Source organism: Trachypithecus francoisi, unplaced genomic scaffold (genome assembly GCF_009764315.1).
Source record: "Trachypithecus francoisi isolate TF-2019V2 unplaced genomic scaffold, Tfra_2.0 Lachesis_group13, whole genome shotgun sequence".
Classification (NCBI taxonomy): domain Eukaryota; kingdom Metazoa; phylum Chordata; class Mammalia; order Primates; family Cercopithecidae; genus Trachypithecus; species Trachypithecus francoisi.
In genome coordinates, this window is record NW_022681458.1 from 24,996,607 (window position 1) to 25,018,290 (window position 21,684).

A 21,684-nucleotide genomic window follows, 5' to 3' on the forward strand; every position below is an offset into this window, starting at 1 on the left:
GAAACCTAGAGACCTACAGAGAAAAATGCCAACAGGAAATTTTCAGAACAAAATATTCTCAAAAACACATGCTGGAGATATGCAATGCCTGACAGAAGCTAAAACTCTTCTGTTTGGATACATCTAATTGATAAGTTGTATATTTTTCTATATTTAAATTTATTTCTGGGATTTAATTGTATTTTTTTCTTTTTAATTGCATAGGATATTTACATAAATATAGGCTTTTGGCTTCTTAAAAAAAAAGAAAAAAAAAGTTCAACCCTGCTCTGTAGCCTGTATTTGGAAAATCACGCCCTTTCAATACACAGTATATGTTTTGTGGGAAGAAGGAGCATCAAAATCCAAGGATTCTGGCCTTGGATAAATGCAAAGGAAAAGCACATGCATCTTTACTCCAAGACACAATAAAACTTTCACATCCAGGGACAGATTCTGTGAGCTAGTGTTAGTCTGTTGATGACATCTATTTTATTAAAAAGAAACATTTTTAGGCCAGGCACAGTGGCTCACACCTGTAATCCCATCACTTTGGGAGGCCAAGGCAGGTGGATCACAAGGTCAGGAGATCGAGACCATCCTGGCTAACACAGTGAAACTCTGTCTCTACTAAAAATCCAAAAAAAATTAGCCAGACATGGTGGCATGTGCCTGTAGTCCCAGCTACTCAGGAGGCTGAGGCAGGGGAATTGCTTGAACCCCGGAGGTGGAGGTTGCAGTGAGCTGAGATCGCACCACTGCACTCCAGCTTGGGTGACAGAGCAAGACTCCATCTCAAAAAAGAAACACATTTTTATTTCCATTTATGTCTTTTTTAAAAAGCTAGTGACAAAACCAAAACTTCCAACAAAAATTAACAGGGAAATGTATGGCACATGATTAACACTGGTACCTAAACCAAATGTTTGTCTTAACTTGTCTCTGTCATCAGTCATCTTCTTACTTGAATCGTGTTAATTGTGTAACTTGTAACAAACGTTCTAACTAAAACTGTTTTATATTTTCTTGTTCATTTACTTAAAGGGTGTATAACTACAACTTTTGTACATTGTATACTTACAACAGACCACAACATTTAACCATACTCCTTTGCACACATGTGTATACTGGTACCTTAGCTCAAGAAAAACACACACACACACACAAAACCACTAGCTGACTAGGGGCTGGAAATTGGAGGATAGGCAAAGGAAGTAAGCTGGTGACCGCAAAAAGGTACAGGAGAAAAGATTCACTTCTATGCTCTTTGAACCCAAGCAGTTTTTAACTCTTCCCTCTCCATTGCCCCAGCAATAAATTTCCTTTTTGCCTAAGATAACCAGGGATGCCTTCTTTGCTAACAACCAAAAGAACTGGCATTCATCCTCATCGCTAGGTCCTTCTCCTTCCAATCCACCCTACAACCAGCTGTCATATTAATCTTCCTAAAACATAGCCCCAATGGTTTCTCAAAACTGTAAATGGCTCCACGTTGTTTTCAAGGTTATGCATAAACTCTTAGCTTATTATCCAAAGCCCTTCATTACTCAGTCCAAATTCAGAATAGTATGCAGACACAGACTCTGAAGCAGTACAGGCCTAGATCCAAGTCCTGCTAGTTGAGAGCTGTGTGGCTTTGAATATGTGAATGAGTGTCTTTCAGCCTCAGTTCCCTTACCTATAAAATGGAAATAACAAAGAATGCCCGCTTTATAAGATGGTCGTTGATGATTAAAAGAGAAAATGCAGGCTGTCCATCAGATACTACCCGCAAGTACTAACCTGTACATGCTCAATACACCAACCCAACTGGACTACATAGCATCTCTGAGAAGTCCCCCTACTTTCCTGGTCTTGTGCCTTTAATCATGCTATTCTTCCTACCATGAGCCAGTCATTATACTAGGATCAAATGATTAACCAATGATGGAACCATGATTCTAACCCAGGTTTGATTCCAAAATTCATGTTCTATGCTACAGAATTGAACTCAGTAATTAGTAGAAATTGTAGGGTATTAATTACATTCTATACATAATCCATCAGGAGAAAGGAAGGAATCATAATCACTACCACCTTTAAACAACCCCCTCCTCCAACACACACAAACGTACACGGTAAGATGAAATACAGTGTCACAGAGGAAAAGAATTCTTTTCAAAACTTGCAAATCAAAACTATACTAGGTAGTGAATAGCCTGGCAAAACATTTATTTAAGGACTCTAGTTTCTATCTTAACTATCATTTGGTATCTTAATAATTTTAGGTCTTGAACATACAGATATCCTCAGCTAGTTTCTAAGTCCTCTGGATAAAGATGCCATCTAGGCACACTATTCAATCCAAATGGGTATAATAAAGGAGTACAACTTTTAAAAAAATCCTATTTAAAAAAAAAAAAAACCTATTTAATATGAAGCAATATAATAAATGCAAATAATTTTCGGCCCCTAAATTAAGGAAGCATATCTGGTAGGATATAAAACCTGAAGTTGGCACTTAGAAGAATAATCACCATGAAAGTCAAAAATAAAATAAAAAAACCTTAGTTCAGCCATATTAAACATTCTCCTAGCTAGTGAGTTTCAAACTTTAATATAAAGCCAAGTATTGAGTACTATCACTTAGGACATTTAAAACTCAGAGATGGAACACCCAAGCGTACTCCTGAGAACCAACCTGCCTAAGACCCAACAAATGAGCTAAAGGACCTAGGGTCTCATTATCCTTTCAAACTGTTGTTCTCTATAACTCAAAGACATAACTTTAAACAAATAATAATACAAACCCCAGCCGGCATCGTATCACGTTAAAGAAAATGTCTTTTAGGCAACAGTGAAAACTCTTTCTTACTGACATACCTTGAATAATATCCTCTTTTAAAACTTCAGTTTCATCATCATCATTTAAGCAATAAACTGTTTCTTTTTGAATATCTTCTTTTTTCAGGGTTTTTGCATCCACAACTGTCCAAGTCTTTTTAACTCTCTCCTGTAGAATCTTACATTCCAAAACACAAAGGGAAAACAAAGAAAGTTGGGATTCCGATTGATAGAAGATGAAAAACCTAATACACCCTCTGGCACAGACAAAAATCCAGAACAATTACTCTAGCTATATTATTTTGTTTGCTCATGCCTATTATGAAATTTTTAGTTTATTTCATAACAAAATATACTGGATAACTTTCTCCACATTTCATTTTCTCCCAAAGGTAATCCACAAATATTTACGTTCACACTTTCTATACAAAACCTCACACTGTCTAATATTTTTATTTATTTTATTATTATTATTTTTTGAGATGGAGTCTCACTCTGTCGCCCAGGCTGGAGTGCAGTGGCACGATCTCGGCTCACTGCAAGCTCCACCTCCCGGGTTCACGCCATTCTCCTGCCTCAGCCACCGGAGTAGCTGGGACTACAGGTGCCCACCACCATGCCTGGGTAATTTTTTGTATTTTTAGTAGAGATGGGGTTTCACCGTGTTAGCCAGGATGGTCTCGACCTCCTGACCTCGTGATCTGCCCACCTCAGCCTCCCAAAGTGCTGAGTTTACAGGCATGAGCCACTGTGCCCGGCCTATTTATTTAACTTTTATTTTTTGAGACAGAGTCTTGCTCTATCGCTCAAGTTGGAGTGCAGGCTGGTGTGATCTTGGCTCACTGCAACCTCTGCCTCCCGGGATTAAGCGATACTCATGCCTCAGAAACCCAAGTAGCTGGGACTATAGATACACATCACCACGCCTGACTATTTTTATATTTTTAGAAGACACAGGGTTTTGCCATGTTGACCAGGCTGGTTTCAAACTCCTGGCCTAAAGTGATCTGCCCACCTCAGCCTCTGAAAGTGCTGGGATTACAGGCATGAGCTACTGCACCCAGGCAGACTGTCTAATAAAAAGAGGACTACACATTTTATCATAGTTTTCAATAGAAAAAAAAGAAGCAATATATCTGTGTCAGAAATCAACAAAGAAATTTGAAAAGAAGGCCAAAATAAGAAAGGGGGGAGACTGTATTCACATTCCTAGGGACACTATTCTAAGCTTTGATGGAAGCTGAAATAAATAAAGAACTACCCCAAGGTTCTCAAGGATATATCATGTATTTTGGAATTAAGCTTTTCCATATACAAAGAAAAAAACTGAATACATAAAAACATGTTTTTGTATATTTATTTTATGTCTAAAATGTTCCTATGTATTTTGAACACTTAAAGTGAAAAGGCAAGGAGGCTCATATGGAGGCACCAATCAGATTCCTACTCAAACTAGAATTTCATCAAATAATCACCAAAAGCAATTCATTTTTTAAAGTGTGCTATTGTAAATAAATGTACATATATTATAAAATGCAATTTTACAGTAACAAAACTTTTTTTACATTTCACAGATGTTATTACTATCAGATCATTCATAACTGAATTAGGTGTGACTGAAGCTCTAAAACTGAACTCAACTTTGGTGCATTATCTACATTTCTGCTACGATACTACAATAACACAGCTTAATGCATTTCACTTTCTTTCTTTTCAAAGAAAGAGAGAGGCCTAGAACCTATGATTAACAATCAATTACCAATGGAGAGAAAGTAAAAGAGGAGGGAATCAAACTCTATTATAGGCAATTTTTTAAACTTCCTCTCCTAGCCTGCCTTTTACATAAAAAGCTAAACACGGAGATTAAATGAACAGGGAGAACAACTAGGAAAGCAGCAATTATAGTTCCGAGTAACACACACATGAATTGTCTGTTCCTTATATACACATATTTATCTGCCTGGTAACATTTCTGTTAAAAATGTGTACCTGCCACTTACCGATTTATAGGCTGCAATCCTTATAGACAAATTGGAGCCAATGGTCAGTCGGCAGGGCCAGTGAATGGAATGCCTCTCAATTTTCTTGAAGACACACAGTTTTCTCAGACTCTCACTTAATAAAGAAAAATATAAAATGAAAGCAACAATTTTTAAACGTTAACTTGTTCTGGATGATGCATTTGATTTTCTAGAATGAGAAGCGAGCTGTTGTTAATTATAAAGAGAGAAACAGCAGGGGATGGCAGGAAAACAACAACCACAAGTTGGGAGATGGCCAGGGCATGAATGAGTTGGCTTAGAAGGAAATAGGAGCTACATTACTAACAGGTGAAAATGAACAGCTCTATCTTCCCCTTATTCAATATTTTCTTTCAACTCTGCCAGAGGTTCTTAACATTTTTTCAGGACCAAGGTCATCTTTGAGGATGTGATGAAAGCACATTCATGAATGAGTCTGCATACAATATAAAGGGTTCACCACCAACTCCCTGAAAACCATGGACCTGAGGATAAGAACCTCTGCTCAGGTCCGGCATGGTGACTTACGCCTGTAATCCCAGCACTTTGGGAGGCCAAGGCAGGCAGATCACCTGAGGTCAGGAGCTCAAGACCAGACTGACCAACATGGAGAAGAAACCCCATCTCTACTAAAAATACAAAATTAGCCAGGTGTGGCGGCACATGTCTATAATCCCAGCAACTCGTGGAGGCTGAGGTAGGAGAATCACTTGAACCTGGGAGGCGGAGGTTGCAGTGAGCTGAGATCACGCCATCGCACTCCAGCCTGGGCAACAAGAATGAAACTCTGTCTCAAAAAAAAAAAAAAAGGAAAAAAAAAAGAACCTCTGTTCTAGAATATCAAAGGGAGGGCACCATCCTATAATTATCATCACTGTTTACAACTCTATAATTCATTAATTCCAATTCTGAATATTAAAGATATGTTTTTATATGTACATAACAGGGACAGTTAAAAAGACTCTCCAAGGAATAAAGGAATTTAGTTCACATTTAGTCTTAAGGTAAAACAGGTTAACTCTAGATTTCTTACTGGTGGGAAAGGCTGGGAGAGGTGTAAACAGTGTTATGGAGTGCTGCTTCACTTAAACAAAAGTGAAGATCAATCATATTTTCATCTGGCCCCTAATCAAACACGACAGGGAAGATGACAGGACATAGGTGGAATTTGTGGTATTCACTAAAATCAGCAGCAAAGGAATTAATGACAAAATACACTCAAAGCATACAGTCCAGACTTTCTAGCTGAACTCCTTGGTATAGATAAAAAACAGATCTACAAAGTGGTAAAGAGAATTAGTTTACATTACCCACAGGGTTATGGACAGAGAGGTCTCAAGAGACTCCAATCTTCAGAAATAATTTACAATAAATAGTAGATATCTTACCTGACACCCAGCTTCCAAAGCCTATGGTGCACAATGGCTCTGGATTTGTTGAGGAATGAATGGGTCTGAACCAGGTCTAACCTGTCTCATACAACATTACTAGTCAAACAGAATATAAACCTCATGGCCTAAAATCACCATGAGGTTTAGATTCTATTTCAGGGAAAATTCTAAAGACCGACATCCAATATATAAGATCTGAGTAGCTGGGCATGGTGGCGCAAGCCTGTAATCCCAGTTACTCGGGAGGCTGAGGCATGAGAACTGCTTGAACCCGGGAGGCAGAGGTTGTGGTGAGCCGAGATCACGTCACTGCTTTCCAGCCTGGGTGACAGAGCGAGACCCTGTCTCAAAAAAAAATCTGAGAACAAGTGACTCAGTTCTGTAGTAGAGCTCAATCTCCTCAAGTAGATGCCAAGTTCTGTTCCTAAGATCTATATGGAGATAGATCCAGTCCAGTGCTGTCCAGTACAACTCTCTGCAATGATGGTAATGTTCTATTTCTAACCATGCTAGCCCAATAGACACTTTAAACACAGATACTATGACTAAGGACTCAATTTTAAAATGTATTTAATTTTAACTAACTTGAATTTAAATAGCCACATATAGCTAATGGCTACTGCATTGGATGGCAAAGTTGTGGTCTACACTTCATTGCAGACCTAAAATCAAAGAAGCTTCGAAATGCTAAAACAATGCAGTCAATAATTTCCCTACCTGATATGCTACAGAGAAATTTAAAAAACAAACAAAAACACTTTTTAAAGAATAATCTATATTGGTCTCTAATTTTTCTTTTCTTTTTGAGACAGAGTCTCGCTCTGTCACCCAGGCTGGAGTACAATGGCATGATCTTGGCTTACTGCAACCTCCACCTCCTAGGTTCAAGTGATTCACTTGCCTCAGCCTCCGGAGTAGCTGGGACTATAGGCATGCACCAACATGCCCAGCTAATTTTCTATTTTTAGTAGAGACAGGGTTTCGCTATGTTGGCCAGGCTGGTCTCAAACTCCGTCTGACCTCAAGTGATCTGCCTCCCAAAGTGCTGGGATTACAGGCATGAGCCACAATGTCCAGCCTGATTTTTCTTTATGATATCATGGGTAATATGTTTAGCTTAAGGCATTTATTCGCAAATTTGAAAGAGGAACAACTTAGGAACACATATCCATACATATTGTGACAAGAACACATTATGCCAAGAAACTTCACCTCACAGGACTCCTCACTGATTCCTAAGGCAATCCTGTGGGCAATTACAATTCTGTTACCTAAATTTCCATTTACCTATCATTTTTCAAGGCTGTCTGTATTTAGAAAATCAGAATATAGTTTTTGTCAATTATAGCTCATCAGAAATATTAAAAATGGGTCATTGAGAAAAAATATTAAGGAGACATACACTGTAGCTACTTAAAAAAATTCCAGTTGTTGAATCATTACTTCAATGTGCTTAAACAGCCTGTATTTTGTGTACAGACTGATAAGTTGGAAATAATTCATGAATATCAAGCAGTATTATCCCTGATGATTTGAACCACCCAAGCCATACTGCTATGTAAAGTACTCTATTGCCACTTTTACCAAATTGAACCCCATAGACACATACTATTCTAGATGCCACCGATGCTTCTTAGGTTCTTTGCTCAAAATGCATATATGTCCAATTCCAACCAAGAATAAGATAAAGGAGATGGTTTCTTCTATAGTCTCTAGCTGGATGGTTGAAAAAGCAGTTTGCTTTATCGTCACATGGTACTTCAATGAATTCACTTGTCTTAAATCATTCTTGCCTTTCCAACGCCCATATAAAGTAAGTAGGCCATGAACTCTTTACATTGTAGGTTTTTTTTTTTTTTCACTCAAACTGCTTTGTGATCAAAAGTTTTTTTAAAAAATCACTAAACCATAGTATGCTACTTTCTAAAACCTTAAATGGATGATAAGATAGTGACTACCTCAGATCTGAGACCATTTTCTATAATTTTGTTTTTTGTAGATGTGTAAAAAGAAAGGGCCCAAGAAATGCATCCCAAGCTTGGCATAATGAAGAAATCTACTATTTCATCTTTTGCAATTTGACTTGTTAATTTCTCATGGTATCTATATATTCCTGAGCTTTGCTGACACAGGTCCTGGAAATAAATGAGAAACACGTGCCAAGAACACAGACTTTAAAAAGGGTGATTAAGGGTGGGTGTACTACTTATTTAATAAAACTCAGAATATTAAGGAATGACTAATTCAAGAGTGGCCCAGAAAAAGGAAACATTTGGGAGACCTCTAATCAAAACAGCAATTTATGAGGGTACAATTAAAAATTCCCATCAATTTTTTCAATTCTTACCTGAATGAATAAATTTCATCCAACCCATCTTCACCTTCTAAAGATATCATCACCATTTTCACTATCTCAAGACCTTCTTTTTGCTGTTCAGTAATTCCTTTTAGTGGAAAGGAGGGCCCATGGCCACCCAAGCGAAAGGTGCCATCTCCTCTGTCCCCACTTCCATCTTCCATGCCAAGTGAGAAAGGCAAGCTATTAAAGATCAACAGTAGTTAGTGTTCTAATGCTGTAACTGTAACTCATCAGCTATGAGAAAATGAGCACATCAGTCAATCTTACCAAGTTTTGAATTTCTCAGCTGTCAAACGACTCTCACCTACCTTAGCCAATATTCTCCCAGTTTCAAGTGACTGAAACCTCTTTGATTTGTAAAAGGGGAAAATCATTGGCTACTACATAACCAAGTAATTGAAAGGGCAGGGTGGCACAAGGCCTTAGAAAGTCCAGACCCAGGGTCTCAATTGTGGCAAGGATTTCCCTCCCTCTCTCTCTATTTTACCTTCATTTGCCTTTATGCTGGCTTCACTCTCTCAGACTGGCCTCTTCCACATTGTAATGGTCTATACATGTCCCCCAAAATCATTATTTTGAAACCTAATCACCAATATGATACCATTAAGACAGAGGCCCTTCAAGAGGTAATGAAATCCTGAGGGTGGGGAACTCATAAATGGAATTAGCGACCTTAAAAAAAATGGTTGGAGAGGCTTTTTGCCCTTTTTGCCTTTTATGTCCTTCCACCATGTGAGAACAGTGTTAGCCCTTTTGACATGGGACAACACAGCAACAAGGCACCATCTTGAGAGCAGAGATCTCTCAGCAGATACCAAATCTGTTAGTGCTGTGATCTTGGACTTCCTGGCCTCCAGAACTATGAGAAATACATTTGTTTTTAAGATGATTTCTCATTTTATTTGCTACACTTAAAATAGGACTTTCTGTTTGCAATTTTTCTTCATATACTTAGCAAACACAGCATGATGTAATTTGCATGTCCCACATTATTTATCAGGTGAAAAGTTTCCAGGGAGGAAAGCGTAACACACAGGGTTTGCATCAGGTTACTCCCGTTTCCAAAGCAACAACCAGAAAAGGACAAATGTCATAAAAACGAAGAGAAAAGAAGTTATCCTGGAAAAAGAAATTACAGTAACAGTTCTGGCTATTCTGCATTAGATCAGAAATAAGCTTCCTCAGTAGTCAGCAGAAGAAACTAAAAACTACGCCAGGCATAGTGGCTCACGCCTGTAATCCAAGCACTTTGGGAGGCCGAGGCAGGTGGATTACTTGAGGTCAGGAGTTCAAGAGCAGCCTGGCCAACATGGTAAAACTCCATCTCTACTAAAAAAACAAATATTACCCGGGCATGGTGGCACACGTCTGAAATCCCAGCTACTAGCGAGGCTGAGACAGGAGAATTGTTTGAGCCTGGGAGGCAGAGGTTGCCGTGGGCCGAGATCACGCCACTGCACTCCAACCTGGGCAACAGAGTGAGACTCCATCTCAAAAACAAACAACAACAACAACAAAAAAACCAAAATCTGCTGGGTGGGATAACATGCATCTGTAGTCTCAGCTATACAGAAGGCTCAGGTAGGAGGTTCACTTGAACCCAAGAGTTTTAGGCTACAGTGAGCTACAACTATGCCACTACAGAAGAAGACTTCATCTCTAAAAATAAATAAATAAATAAATAAATTAAAAACAGAACACAGTGCTTTTCTGGGCTGCTGGTATTTTTTTTAGTCCAATTACAACAATCAGTTGTACATGGAATACATCAAACAGTAAAACTATGAACTCTACTTTGTATGCTGGAGGTTTGTAGCACAGGAAGAAAGCATATTACCAAGAAAAAAATACAACCAAATAAAAAGCAGATAGAAGGTTATGCTTTCTCTTCTGTGCACCTTTCTGTACTGCTCATCAAAAAAAATGGGTAGCTCTTTCGAATGACATTCCCAGAAATGCAGTATGCTTCTAACATGTAAAGGCATCCTGAGATTATGAAAAGGGACCAGAAGCTGAGCTGGGCTTCTGAAGTACTGAGAAAAACCTCAACTCAATAAGAAGTGTCACTTAAAAGCACTTAATTTCTCTGAAGTACCATCTTAACAAGTACTGGTTTGATGGGTTATTCTGAATTCTTCTTCCAGTCATACAGAAAGGAGATGTCGCTCAGTAGTTTTAAGAGAAGACTACTCATACACGCAAAACAAGTTCTTCATGTCCCCTGGCATTTTATGAAGCCAAAGGCTTACCACTCTAAGCTACAGGTTTCTTGGCATAGCTCTCAATTTGAAAAACAAGTATTCCTAGAAGATTAATAATTCAACATCCTATACCACCACTCAATTGTCACCAAAAATAGGACAAGAAAAAATAGTTCCAAATGCAGCAGGAAGGGTTAGTGTAGTGAAAAGAAATTTTTGTTAGGGATGTAACACAGAGAAAGTAAATCCTGGAGGGAAAATTCAAGTTACTGTGTGAGGAGGAATTCTCTCCCTAACAAATTGTGAAATACATATTTTTTTCCCCTAAAGTTTTATACTCCATCTCTGAATAAACATAAGCAAATCAAATTTTATGTACGTGTCTATATATTTTAGATCTGTAAAGAATTAAATATAAACATGTTATGTATTTAGAATGATTCCCAAGTTGGCATTCCTGTCTACCCTAAAACATCCCCTCTCTATAGGACATAGTTCTCTAGAGCTGTTTAAAAAAAAAAAAAAAGTCCATCAATCTGCTAACTGTTTGGGTAAAGCCTTCTATGCAGGAAGGAGACAAACTGGATATCCTCAAAGGGTTCTTCTAATCCTCAATTCTTTGAGTCTAACAACACTAAACAACGATCTGCCACTAAGCTCAATTCTTCTGGATCACTGACTTTCATCTTTTTGTCACCACCACTTAGAACAGTTCCTAGAACACAGAAAGTAATCAGCAAATGTTTGCTGAGTAGTCAGTCATCTGACAGATTCAGCCTTGGAGCAGAAAGTGAAAATTCCCATAAACCAAGTACTCTATAAAGAGGTCCCATTCACTGCATTAGGAAATCACAGGATTTGTCTACATGCATTATTCTTAGGCTCTTACAAGAATTGCAGGGAGATGTCACATTTCTTCAAGCTATGAATTATAATATCCAGCTGACTTTTGCTGAATCGGCTGCTGAGGTCAGTGAATATTTCAATATGCCTCTTCTCAAACTTCTTTCCTCTAAAAGAGAGAGTTACATTAAGAAATCATTCTCCTGAATTTTTTTTTTTTTACAAATTCAAATACACTTGGTCACTGAGGACAGAAGCTTAGAAACGGATCTGGATAAAGTTAATAAATGTGATTACATTCTAGTAGTCCAATGAAGTTCTTATTAAATTCATAATCAACCTGATATACTTTATACTTTGAACATCTTGGCCAAAATTTCTGAGTATTATGGAAATATTATGTTTCCGGATTCCTAACTCAAATGTGATGAAAAAATATCCCTTCCCAGGCTCCATACAGGCAGAATGTAAACAAAGAATTCTCCCAGCATACTATAACTTCAGCCTTGCTCAGGTTCATTTTCTAAATATCCTGCTCTGATTCCATGCAGATTTTGTGTGGTAAGATTCAGCAGAGGATATATAGAGACTGAGAAATAATTATACAGATTTAGGCCTGGGATTTTAGTGCAAATGATTTTCCTGACAGGCAAGAGGTATGTGTATATGTACATGTACGTCTCCAGAGATACATTTCCAAGGCACAATAATTAAATAATGAATTAGGAAGCAGGCCAGGCATAGAGGTTCATGCCTATAATCCTAATACTTTGGGAGGCCAAGATGGGAGAACTGCTTGAAGCCAGGAGTTTGAGAAAACCTAGGCAAAAGAGTGAGACCATCTCTGCAAAAATAAAAATTCTAAAATTAGCTGGACTTGGTGGCATGCACCTGTAGTCCCAGCTGCTCAGGAGGCTGAGATGCAAGCATCGCTTGAGCCCAAGAGATCAAGCTGAGGTTGCTGTGAGCTATATTGACACCACTGCACTCTAGCCTGGGTGACAGAACAAGACGCCAACTCCAAAAAAAAAAACACCAACATACACACACACAACAAAAAAGGGAATTTGGCCAGAGTTACTATGCACTTAATGACATATGGCTTATACCACTTACTGTTTTTAAAAATTCCTGGTAATCAGCTTAAATCTAATAGGAAGTAAACTGAAATAAGTCAAATGTTTTACTTCTCCCAGAGAAATACCCAGTATAGCCCTTCCTCTTTTAAAACTCTTATAAAACAGAGAGGTTGGACTGAACCATTCAATTCTATAAAATGTTTCTTTTGCCACACAAACATGTTGCTTGATTAACAATGAATCACAAAGTACATTCAATACATTAACCCATATAATTTTTGCAGAAAGATTCACTTCCAGCTCTCTTCCTTGGAACACTTACATTGTTTCATGTTGAATCACATCCATGCTCACGATTAGTGCATCCAGGACTCAGCTAGTTAAGGACAGGGATATCACCAAACAGTCTCTTCATGCCATGAACACACAACTCTTTCCAATGAAGTCCACTGTGCTGGAAATTGTGGACACTGAACTATGTGATGACTTAAAAGTACGTGCCTGAATGTCTTTCTTCTGAAGTTCACTAACATATATTCATACATTCTATATATCAAAGTACATATTCTGCCAAAAACAACCAAGAAATATAAACAAAAGGTAACCTAACACATTGCATTCATGTAACCAAAAATTATGTCATTTAATAGTATCTAGAATCCATTTTTGGTGGTCACAGTTCATTTTTAAATACGAAGCAAACTATAATGTAGCATTTGCAAGTCACTCCTAACACAACAGAACTTCCCAGTGATCAGGAATAGCACTACTAATTGATTAGAAAAAGAACAAGAGTGATCCCTTAAAATTAGGGGACCTGTGGAGTAAACTGGAAATCTCACTTTGGGTATCAATCTGATTTCTGGCACAAAAACATCTTCCACCCAGAAAAAAAGTAGAGAACACTGGGAGGATGCTCTTTTAAAAATATCTTTTATCCACCTCCAAACATTTCTAACGAGCCCCCCTAAAACCCTCTGCATATAGTCAATGCTCACATGTACTCCCTAGGATCTTCCCTCTTCCTATGCCTCCCAACCTCTCAATATCATCACCCATGCAGAGAATAGGGAAGTGAGTGGAGGGCTGGGAACCCAGGCACCGTTTTAAACTGATTAATTTCACATTAAACCCTATTAACACATTACTTCCCCCTCCTGAGAGCAAAATATACCCATATACTCATAGCTGAAACTCTGGGGGTGTCTCATCAAACTGCTTTACGATTCCCGGAATAAAGGAAATTTCTTAAAGTCTTCTCTGGCAGAAAAAGGATACAGTCAGCCTGTTGAGAACCTGGTTGGATTTTGCTTTCAATGTCCTCCAGCAAATCAAAATCTGGTAGCATCAGATGTCTGTGCACTGTGATGTTCTGATACTGATCCCCACCAGAAAGGGGATTGTCAGTGCCATCCGTACCAAACAGGACTAAAGCAATCTCATCCTTGTTCTCAGCAAACACCTAGAAAAAAACGTCAGATGGCAGAAAACTATATTAGAACCACCTGGAAGCAATAAAATACCTAACCTTCAGGGAGCAGGAAAACCAGACCTCCCTATGGCAGATCCCTGGGATCGCAAAGTATTGGGAGGGATGAAACATGAGACTTATGGACAATGACAATTCTTAGGTTCTAAACAGATTTTTTTCATCGACTATAAGTCTAACCCTTCATTTCAGCAGAAGTTGGGGTGTGGAAATAGGAGGGTGGTTAAGTGCTCTTGATGACTTCCAGCCAAATCAAACTCTAATTCTCAATTAGAGAACCAATCATGAATAATTTGGAAAGATTTTAGTATGTCTTTATAGAATGTCTAAGGTTTACATTTTCCAGAGGTTTAAAAAAAAATGCAGGATAGCCTGCATCCCAGCAATTTCACTGGCAGGCATATACAGTATACCCTAGAAAAATTATGTACAGATAGGAAGTTTACACTTCTGCACCGTTTATAATGGGGCAAAAACTGGAAGCAAACTATCAATAAACAGGAGAATGCAAAAATACATTGCAGAATATTTATACAACAAAATACCATACTCCAGTAAAAATGAATAAATTTGTGCAACACATATCAACATGAAAAGATCTAAAAAAAAGTTGATAAAAGATATGCTACAGAATTACATGTACCATATAAAACCATTTACATACACTTTTGACAGCTTTATACAATACTAAGTACTTATGAGTATATACTCATGTCCAAGTATAAAATATACATGGTACTAACTACCAAAATCCTGAGAAAAGGAGAAGAGAAAAAAAGGGTTAGCAAGGGCCTTCAAGTTTATCTGACACTTTATTTTAAAAAAAAAATCCAACAAATGTGGTAAAACATTAAGATTTATAGCATAAGACAATGGAAAAACTGGTTACCTGTATACTCTCTGCATTTGCCTCTTTTATGAAATACTTCATAATAAAATATAAAAACCAAAAATAGTATCTGATACAAAAGACAGGCCTGTCCCCATCTAATTATTAACACAGGCCTTTTTACATTGATGGGGAAGAGTGCTCTATGAACAGATAATTGAATTCTGTCATTCTTCATTTTTGTAGGGTCTGTTTAATCGTTTAGTCTGTAAATAACACAATTACAATTCCCAGCTGTACATGGAGTAAAGCTGTCTGCTGCTGGATTCAAACATGTCTAGCATAATGGCTGAGCAGGTATCTGCCGCCTAGACAAGCATCCATCTTAAGGCAAGGGAATCTTGCCCTAGAGAAAATCTCTGTCATGGGAGAGGAGAAAATTCAGAATGTAGTAAGGGACTAGCACTAAGCTCCTGATTCTGACTTCCTGATTCTTTCTCCTTAAAACAGAAACAAACAAAAAAACACCTATACTCTTGTTACTGGGGTGTGAGTCGGCAGTTATCCAGAGAAACTGCGGAGTGGCGACTCTGCAGTAATCTCGGTTCTTGGTCTTCTCGAAGTAAAGAATTCAAACGACAGACACAGGCAAGATTTAAAGCAGGAGGAAAAATTTATTTTTAGCAAAGTCAGAGTTTACTGGAGAAAGCAGAGTACGCTTGGAAGAGAACCAAGAGGGCGACATAAAAAATCAAGCGCGCTGCGCCCTTCTTTGTTTAGTTTTTAGACAGCCCCGCCCCCCCCGGCGCCATCTTTTCCCGAGCTTCCAGTTTCCTTTGTTCCTCCCTTCAGCAAGCCGAATTAATCAACGCCTGCGCACTAGCCCTGCTTAGGAGTGGGCGGCACGCGTAGTGTGGTTACTAGTCATGCGCATGCTCAGTAGCGGCAACTCGCCCTTTTTGGTCGAGCGCCCCCACAGGAAGCTTTTATACTGGTTAAATTTCACCATCTTGCTCTTTTACTGCGCATGCTCGAAGCCTTAGGGATTATGGCTTGCTAACTCCAGGTGTTTCTGTCTGTCTGTTAAAATACTTGGCGCCAATCATGGCCACTTACTACCTTAGAGTGATATTTTATGCCCTCCTGTCTTCTCCTCAATGAGAACCTGACAGCTTTGGGGCCCCTCCCTTGCCCTGCTCATCACTTCAGAGGGACAGATTTCTAATTGCCTAACCATGGTTTCACAAATGCCCAACATTCTCGGAGGCCCTCTCTCCTGCCCTGCTCATGTCTACCTACCTTCTCTAACAGCATACTAGGGCACTGCCACGCTACCTGAATTCCACCAACACAACTATAACCAATAACAGGGTTAGAGCACCTTCCTTGACACAACACCTCAAGGACTCCAGGTCATCAAGATTTTTAAAAATCTGGAATGACAGTTGGGACGTACTAGTGCCCAACTGAAGTGGAAACACACAGAAGAACAGAAGTGTCCAGGAGGAGCAGCAGTAGATAGTGAAAGAAGCAGAAACTCATGGACTTAGCAAAAGTGGCAGTCATACCAAGTAGAAAGGGCAGAAATAAAAATAGCTGATACTTACATAGTGTTTACAAAATTCCAAGCACTGTTCTAAGCACTTTATCTACATTGATTCTTTTATTCCTCAAAACAACCCTATGTGACAGGTATTATTATTCTCATGTTACAAATGGGACACTGAGGCACTGTAACAGCTAACCTCCAAGATAGCCACCATTCGTTCTTTCTCTCCCTGTATCTGCAGGCTACTCTTTAAGAAAGGGAGTCTAATTCTCCTCCCTTAAATGTGACCTAGCCTTAGTGTCTTGTCTGACTAATAAAAAACAAACGACTTTCTGAGGTTTTTAAAAATAGGTCATAAGAAGTCACATAGGCAGGGTCTCATAGAACTGATACTCCTTAGAACCAGCTGCTTCATGTGAGAATTCAAACTATACAGAAACCACACGTAGAGGTTCTAATGGACAGCCCCAACTGAGCTCACAGCCACTAGAAAGCATCGTCTTCCAGCCATGTGAGTGAGCCATTTTGGACATCTCGTCCAGTTGAGCCTTTGGAGGACTCCAGCCCCAGGTGCCATCTGATTGCAACTGCATAAGGGGCCTCAATAGAGAATCACCCAACTGAGCAACCCAATCATCCCACAGAACCATGAATGATGATTTTTTAAAATGTGAGACACTATATTTTGGGGTAGTTTATTACACAGCAAAAGATAACTGAACTAGTCACAAAGAAATTGAAGGACTTGTTCAAGTTCAGGTTAGTAAATAACATGGCAGAGCAAGGATTCAAACCCAAGTCATCTGTCTCTAAGGACTGTGCTTTTAAACATTACTTTTTACTGCCTCTTGTTTCTGATAAAAACTGTAATAGTGAAGGGGCCAAAATGAGGGAAGAAAAAATATCAGACTGTAGTGGGAGGTGAACTTGTATGTGAGTACACATAAGGAAACTCCCCAGATTCCCCCAAACAGAGGGCTGGACACTATAAGGAGGCTGGTATCTTGCATTAGTAAGGCAGAGGCAACAAGCAGTTGAAATATGGGTTACAAGCTCAGTGTCAATCTGAAACTTACCTGTCGCTGGACAAACATGGTTATCACCTTCTTTGCTTGTTCAAATGGGGATTCTACACCAGGAATGGAGTTACTCATGGTAAAGCCCACATCCATACACAGCACAACAGCTGCCTGAAAACAAAGTTCCAAAGAGTGTTTGAGAAAAGAAGTCATGAGAAAAGACTGTCAGAATGTCCCTTGCTTATTGTATTCACGAACCTGTATCACTATTTAGGAAAGATGTGAGAAAGGGATATGTTCTACATAAGAATGTTTGTAAGACATATAAATTTTCACTACGGAAAACCCTTAAATAGTCCTGGTACTTTTTAAAAGCTACAGAAGTTTCTACCCTGAGAGCAACATGCTCCAGATAGCTGCCACTCCTTTGGCCTGAGCCCCAGAATAAATCCATGATGAGTAGATATGACGCCAACCTGCAGGCCAGAGTTAAACCCAGTTATGCCCAGTATGCATCAGACAAACTGAAGCTGATCTGTAGACCTACAAACATGAGAACAGATGTTTTCATTGTAAGTCACTGATTTGGGGCATAATTTGTTATGAAGCATTTTTGTTACAAGTAACTGCTAGAATCTAGATTTATGCTAAGAGGTAGACCCTGACAATTTGAGTCAGTTTGTAAACTCATGATCTAAAATAAAGACACCAAATCTATTCTAGTAAAGGACACAGACAGACAACAAATAATACCAGGACAAGGTTCCATGATAGAAGTATGCACTGGGCACTGAGACACACAAGAGGAGCATCCACTCAAGACTGGTGGAGGGGATTACCAGAGCGGTAAGGGGGCAGAAAAGGCTTCCTGAATGTAGACTTCCTTCGGTGAGTCTTAATGAGGAGGAGTCAATCATGTGAACAAGGAAGTTACAGACAGAGGGAATCACATAAGCTAAGGCACAAACCATTACATAGCAATCACGTATGTGGGAGACTAAGAAAACAAGAGAAACATAAACTAAATGCAATACATGTAAAGTTATTTATACCTGGCTTCCAAAGTTTACCTGAATACAAGCTGGAAGAGACCTGGACTGATGGCAACTCACAATTTCAGTATGAGTTATAAAATCAATCAACAAAGTGAAATTTTTTTTGCACCACATTCCCCACACCTATCTTACTTCATCGCCTAAATACGTTGGTCTATATCAACAGTGTAGTGAATTCGAAAAGAGAAAAGAAGGGTTTTCCGGTGAAAAAAGATAATAGCAATCGGGAGACCTGGGATCTAGTCCCATCTCTCCTATCCATTAGTTCTGAGTCCTTGGGAATGTCACTTAATCTCACTGTTAACAATACTAAAAGGTAGGAAACTGTTGGACTAGATGAGGTTTAAGGTCCTTTCTGGAGTTAACATTCCTTGACTCTCACTGATAGTCCCAGTAGTGCTTTGTACTGACCAAACAAACTGTGAGCAGTTCTGGGCTAACATCTTACCAGGAAAATTAATTACAAATGAACATGAAACGAGCAGGTTAGGAAAGAATCTGAAGAATATATGATGTAAAGAACAGTAGGAAAAAACTAGATATTTAAGCCAGATGAGAAGATTAAAGGAAACATAATAGTCTTCCTCCCCATCATTTTTTTCCCTTTTTTTTGAGACATGGTCTGTCACCCAGGCTGGAGTCCAGTGGCGTGATCATGGCTCACTGCTGCCTCCATCTCCAGGGCTCAAGTGATCCTGTTACCTCAGCCTTCCAAATAGCTGGGACCACAGTTTCACCCCACCATGCCCAGCTAATTCTTAAATTTTTCTTTTTTGTAGAGATGGGGTCTCACTGTGTTGCCCAGGCTGGTCTCGAATTCCTCGGCTTAAGCAATCCTCCCACCTCCGCCTCCCAAAGTGCTAGGATTATAGGCATGGGCCACTGTGTCTGGCCTCCCCCAAGATATTTGACAGCTGTTGTATAAAATGATTGGTCTGCAAGAAAGACAACAGGATCAACAGATGGAAGTTACAGGGAAATTGGTGCAACTATACACGGGATAAAAAATAACATTTAGAAGTGATCAATAAAGAAATTACTCTTTTTTAAGTGACCTCTTAACCCTAGAAATGTTTTAAAAACCCGAATGAATTTCTATCAGGAAAGTTATAGATGATTTCTAAATGTTGTTGTATCTCAGGCAACATATGAAAAAGAAAGATTATTTTTCATTAGTTTACAAACAACACAATGCACTCATATTAAGAGATTTCTGAAGTAAAAATAGATAATTTGAAAAAAAAAGGTGCTAATAAACCACAAAATTCCTTTGAGAACAGTAAAATGAACATCCCAGTTTCAATGCCTGGGGCATAATAACCTAAAAAAACTTGAGTCACAAAATATGCTGTTGCACTTATTTGATACACATCCAGAAAAGCTACTTTTAAACCAGAAAACTCTATAGCAGACTAAAGCACTTTGTCATGAATTAGGTATGCAGAAAATGCCATCAAAGGTTTTCAAATATGGAACTTCTTGTCTGGAAGCAGAATGGTCTATATATCCGAGTTCCTATCTGGCAGCAGTAAGAAAACTGAGAAAGAGAAACTGGGCAGCATAGCAACTCTTCATTTCTATACCAAAGCAATACAGGCTGTTAGAATTTTACTTCCAGTCCATCTGCCACAAACAGCTCCTCCACTAGAGCTACAAAGTTTTCAGGAGCTGAAGGGGGAGGAACAAAGGAGGTGAGTGGCATTATTAAAAGCTCATGATCGTTTTAATCAACATTTCTCAATGACGAGTGCTCAAACTCGTTTCTTGTTTATCTGTAGTGAATGAATTCATTAATCCCTGGAACCACATCTCCCTCTAGTGACCCTTCAGAGACAACTACCACTCTTTTATGTTGAAAAAAAAAATCACTTTAAAATTCATTGTAATTTCTGTTATTGATCTGGAACACCAACGGTCATAGATTTCTAGCAACACAGGGGTTCTCCAGGGCCCTGAAACCAGACTGCTTCGATTCAAATCCGGATTTCACCACTAAAAGCCCACAGTTCTTTATTCCTCGATTTTCCCACTTGCAAAATGGGGGTAGTTTTCAGGGGGTTGTGAAGATTAAATGAGATAGGAATAAAAGGTTTACATCCGTCCCTCACAGAGTAGGCTTTCAATAAATGCGGGATATTACGTTATTATAAAGGTAATAATACGACACTTTGCATTTTAAGTTATTTTAGTCACTGATAGTCCCCCACTTAAGTTTTACAACAAGCCCTCTGGGATAGTTGCTTTATCACAGCTAATTTTCATTCTCATAGAGCTCTTAAGAACCCAGGGTCAGAAGTAATAGAGGAAGTGGGGTTAAGGAGTGGAATGGGATAAAGGGAGAGAGAGGGGGGAGGCGGGCGGGGAGGGAGGTGAGACAAAGAGCAGATAGAGAGGGAGAAAAGGGATGGGATGGGTGGGTAGTGTAAGAGGTGGAGTCAGTGAGGCTCAAATTCAGGTATTGGAACCCCAAATCCCCAGTTTTTCTCATAGCGCATCCCTCGGTCCCGGCCCTCCTGACTGAGCCCACCACCATGATCTTCTCTTGCCCCATTCTTTGGCATGGCCGTGATCCCACGATTCTCGCTTCCGAACCACCCTCTCCGGATCCCCCCGCAAGGGTAAGGCCCAAGCCCATGGCTTTCTTTATACCTTATTCCCCGACCGCACCATGTTGCCGGTCCTCAGGCGCTTTGGTCGCTTCTTCCGGGCGGGAACCTGCCGTCTCGCAACTCGCTTCCGGTGGACTAGCGGCAGATAGCGGGAAGAGCCGCTTCGCTTCCGGCTAGGCCTGAAAGGGGCGGGGAAACCGTGCCCCGCAGCTCTGAGCATGCGCACATTCCCGCCGAGCTTGCGCAGACTCCCCCCGAGCTTGCGCAGACTCCCCCCGAGCTTGCGCAGATTCCCGCCGAGTATGCGCAGATTCCCGCCGAGCATGCGCAGATTCTCTCCATTCCGCCCTATTCGGGAACGTGTGGTCCTTGAGCCTTTTGAAACGCTAGTACGACAAATTTACTTAACGATTCACTTAATCACTTAAAGATTCACTT

The 21,684-nt window shown here is 39.5% G+C and overlaps 1 protein-coding gene across 1 annotated transcript in view; it reads right to left on the reverse strand.

The window, feature by feature from the left end:
• The window catches only part of XRCC5 (X-ray repair cross complementing 5), a 93,590-nt gene extending 72,127 nt beyond the window's left edge, over nt 1-21,463 (reverse strand). The window contains exons 1-8 of the mRNA XM_033230339.1: nt 21,287-21,463; nt 17,640-17,753; nt 13,975-14,158; nt 13,019-13,067; nt 11,664-11,786; nt 8,562-8,753; nt 4,803-4,917; nt 2,842-2,980 (exon numbers count right to left, since the gene is read on the reverse strand). Of these exons, the coding sequence (XP_033086230.1) occupies nt 2,842-2,980; nt 4,803-4,917; nt 8,562-8,753; nt 11,664-11,786; nt 13,019-13,067; nt 13,975-14,158; nt 17,640-17,753; nt 21,287-21,307 (937 nt within the window). The 5' untranslated portion in view covers nt 21,308-21,463. The remainder of the gene's footprint in view (nt 1-2,841; nt 2,981-4,802; nt 4,918-8,561; nt 8,754-11,663; nt 11,787-13,018; nt 13,068-13,974; nt 14,159-17,639; nt 17,754-21,286) is intronic.
• Nucleotides 21,464-21,684: the final 221 nt, after the last annotated feature.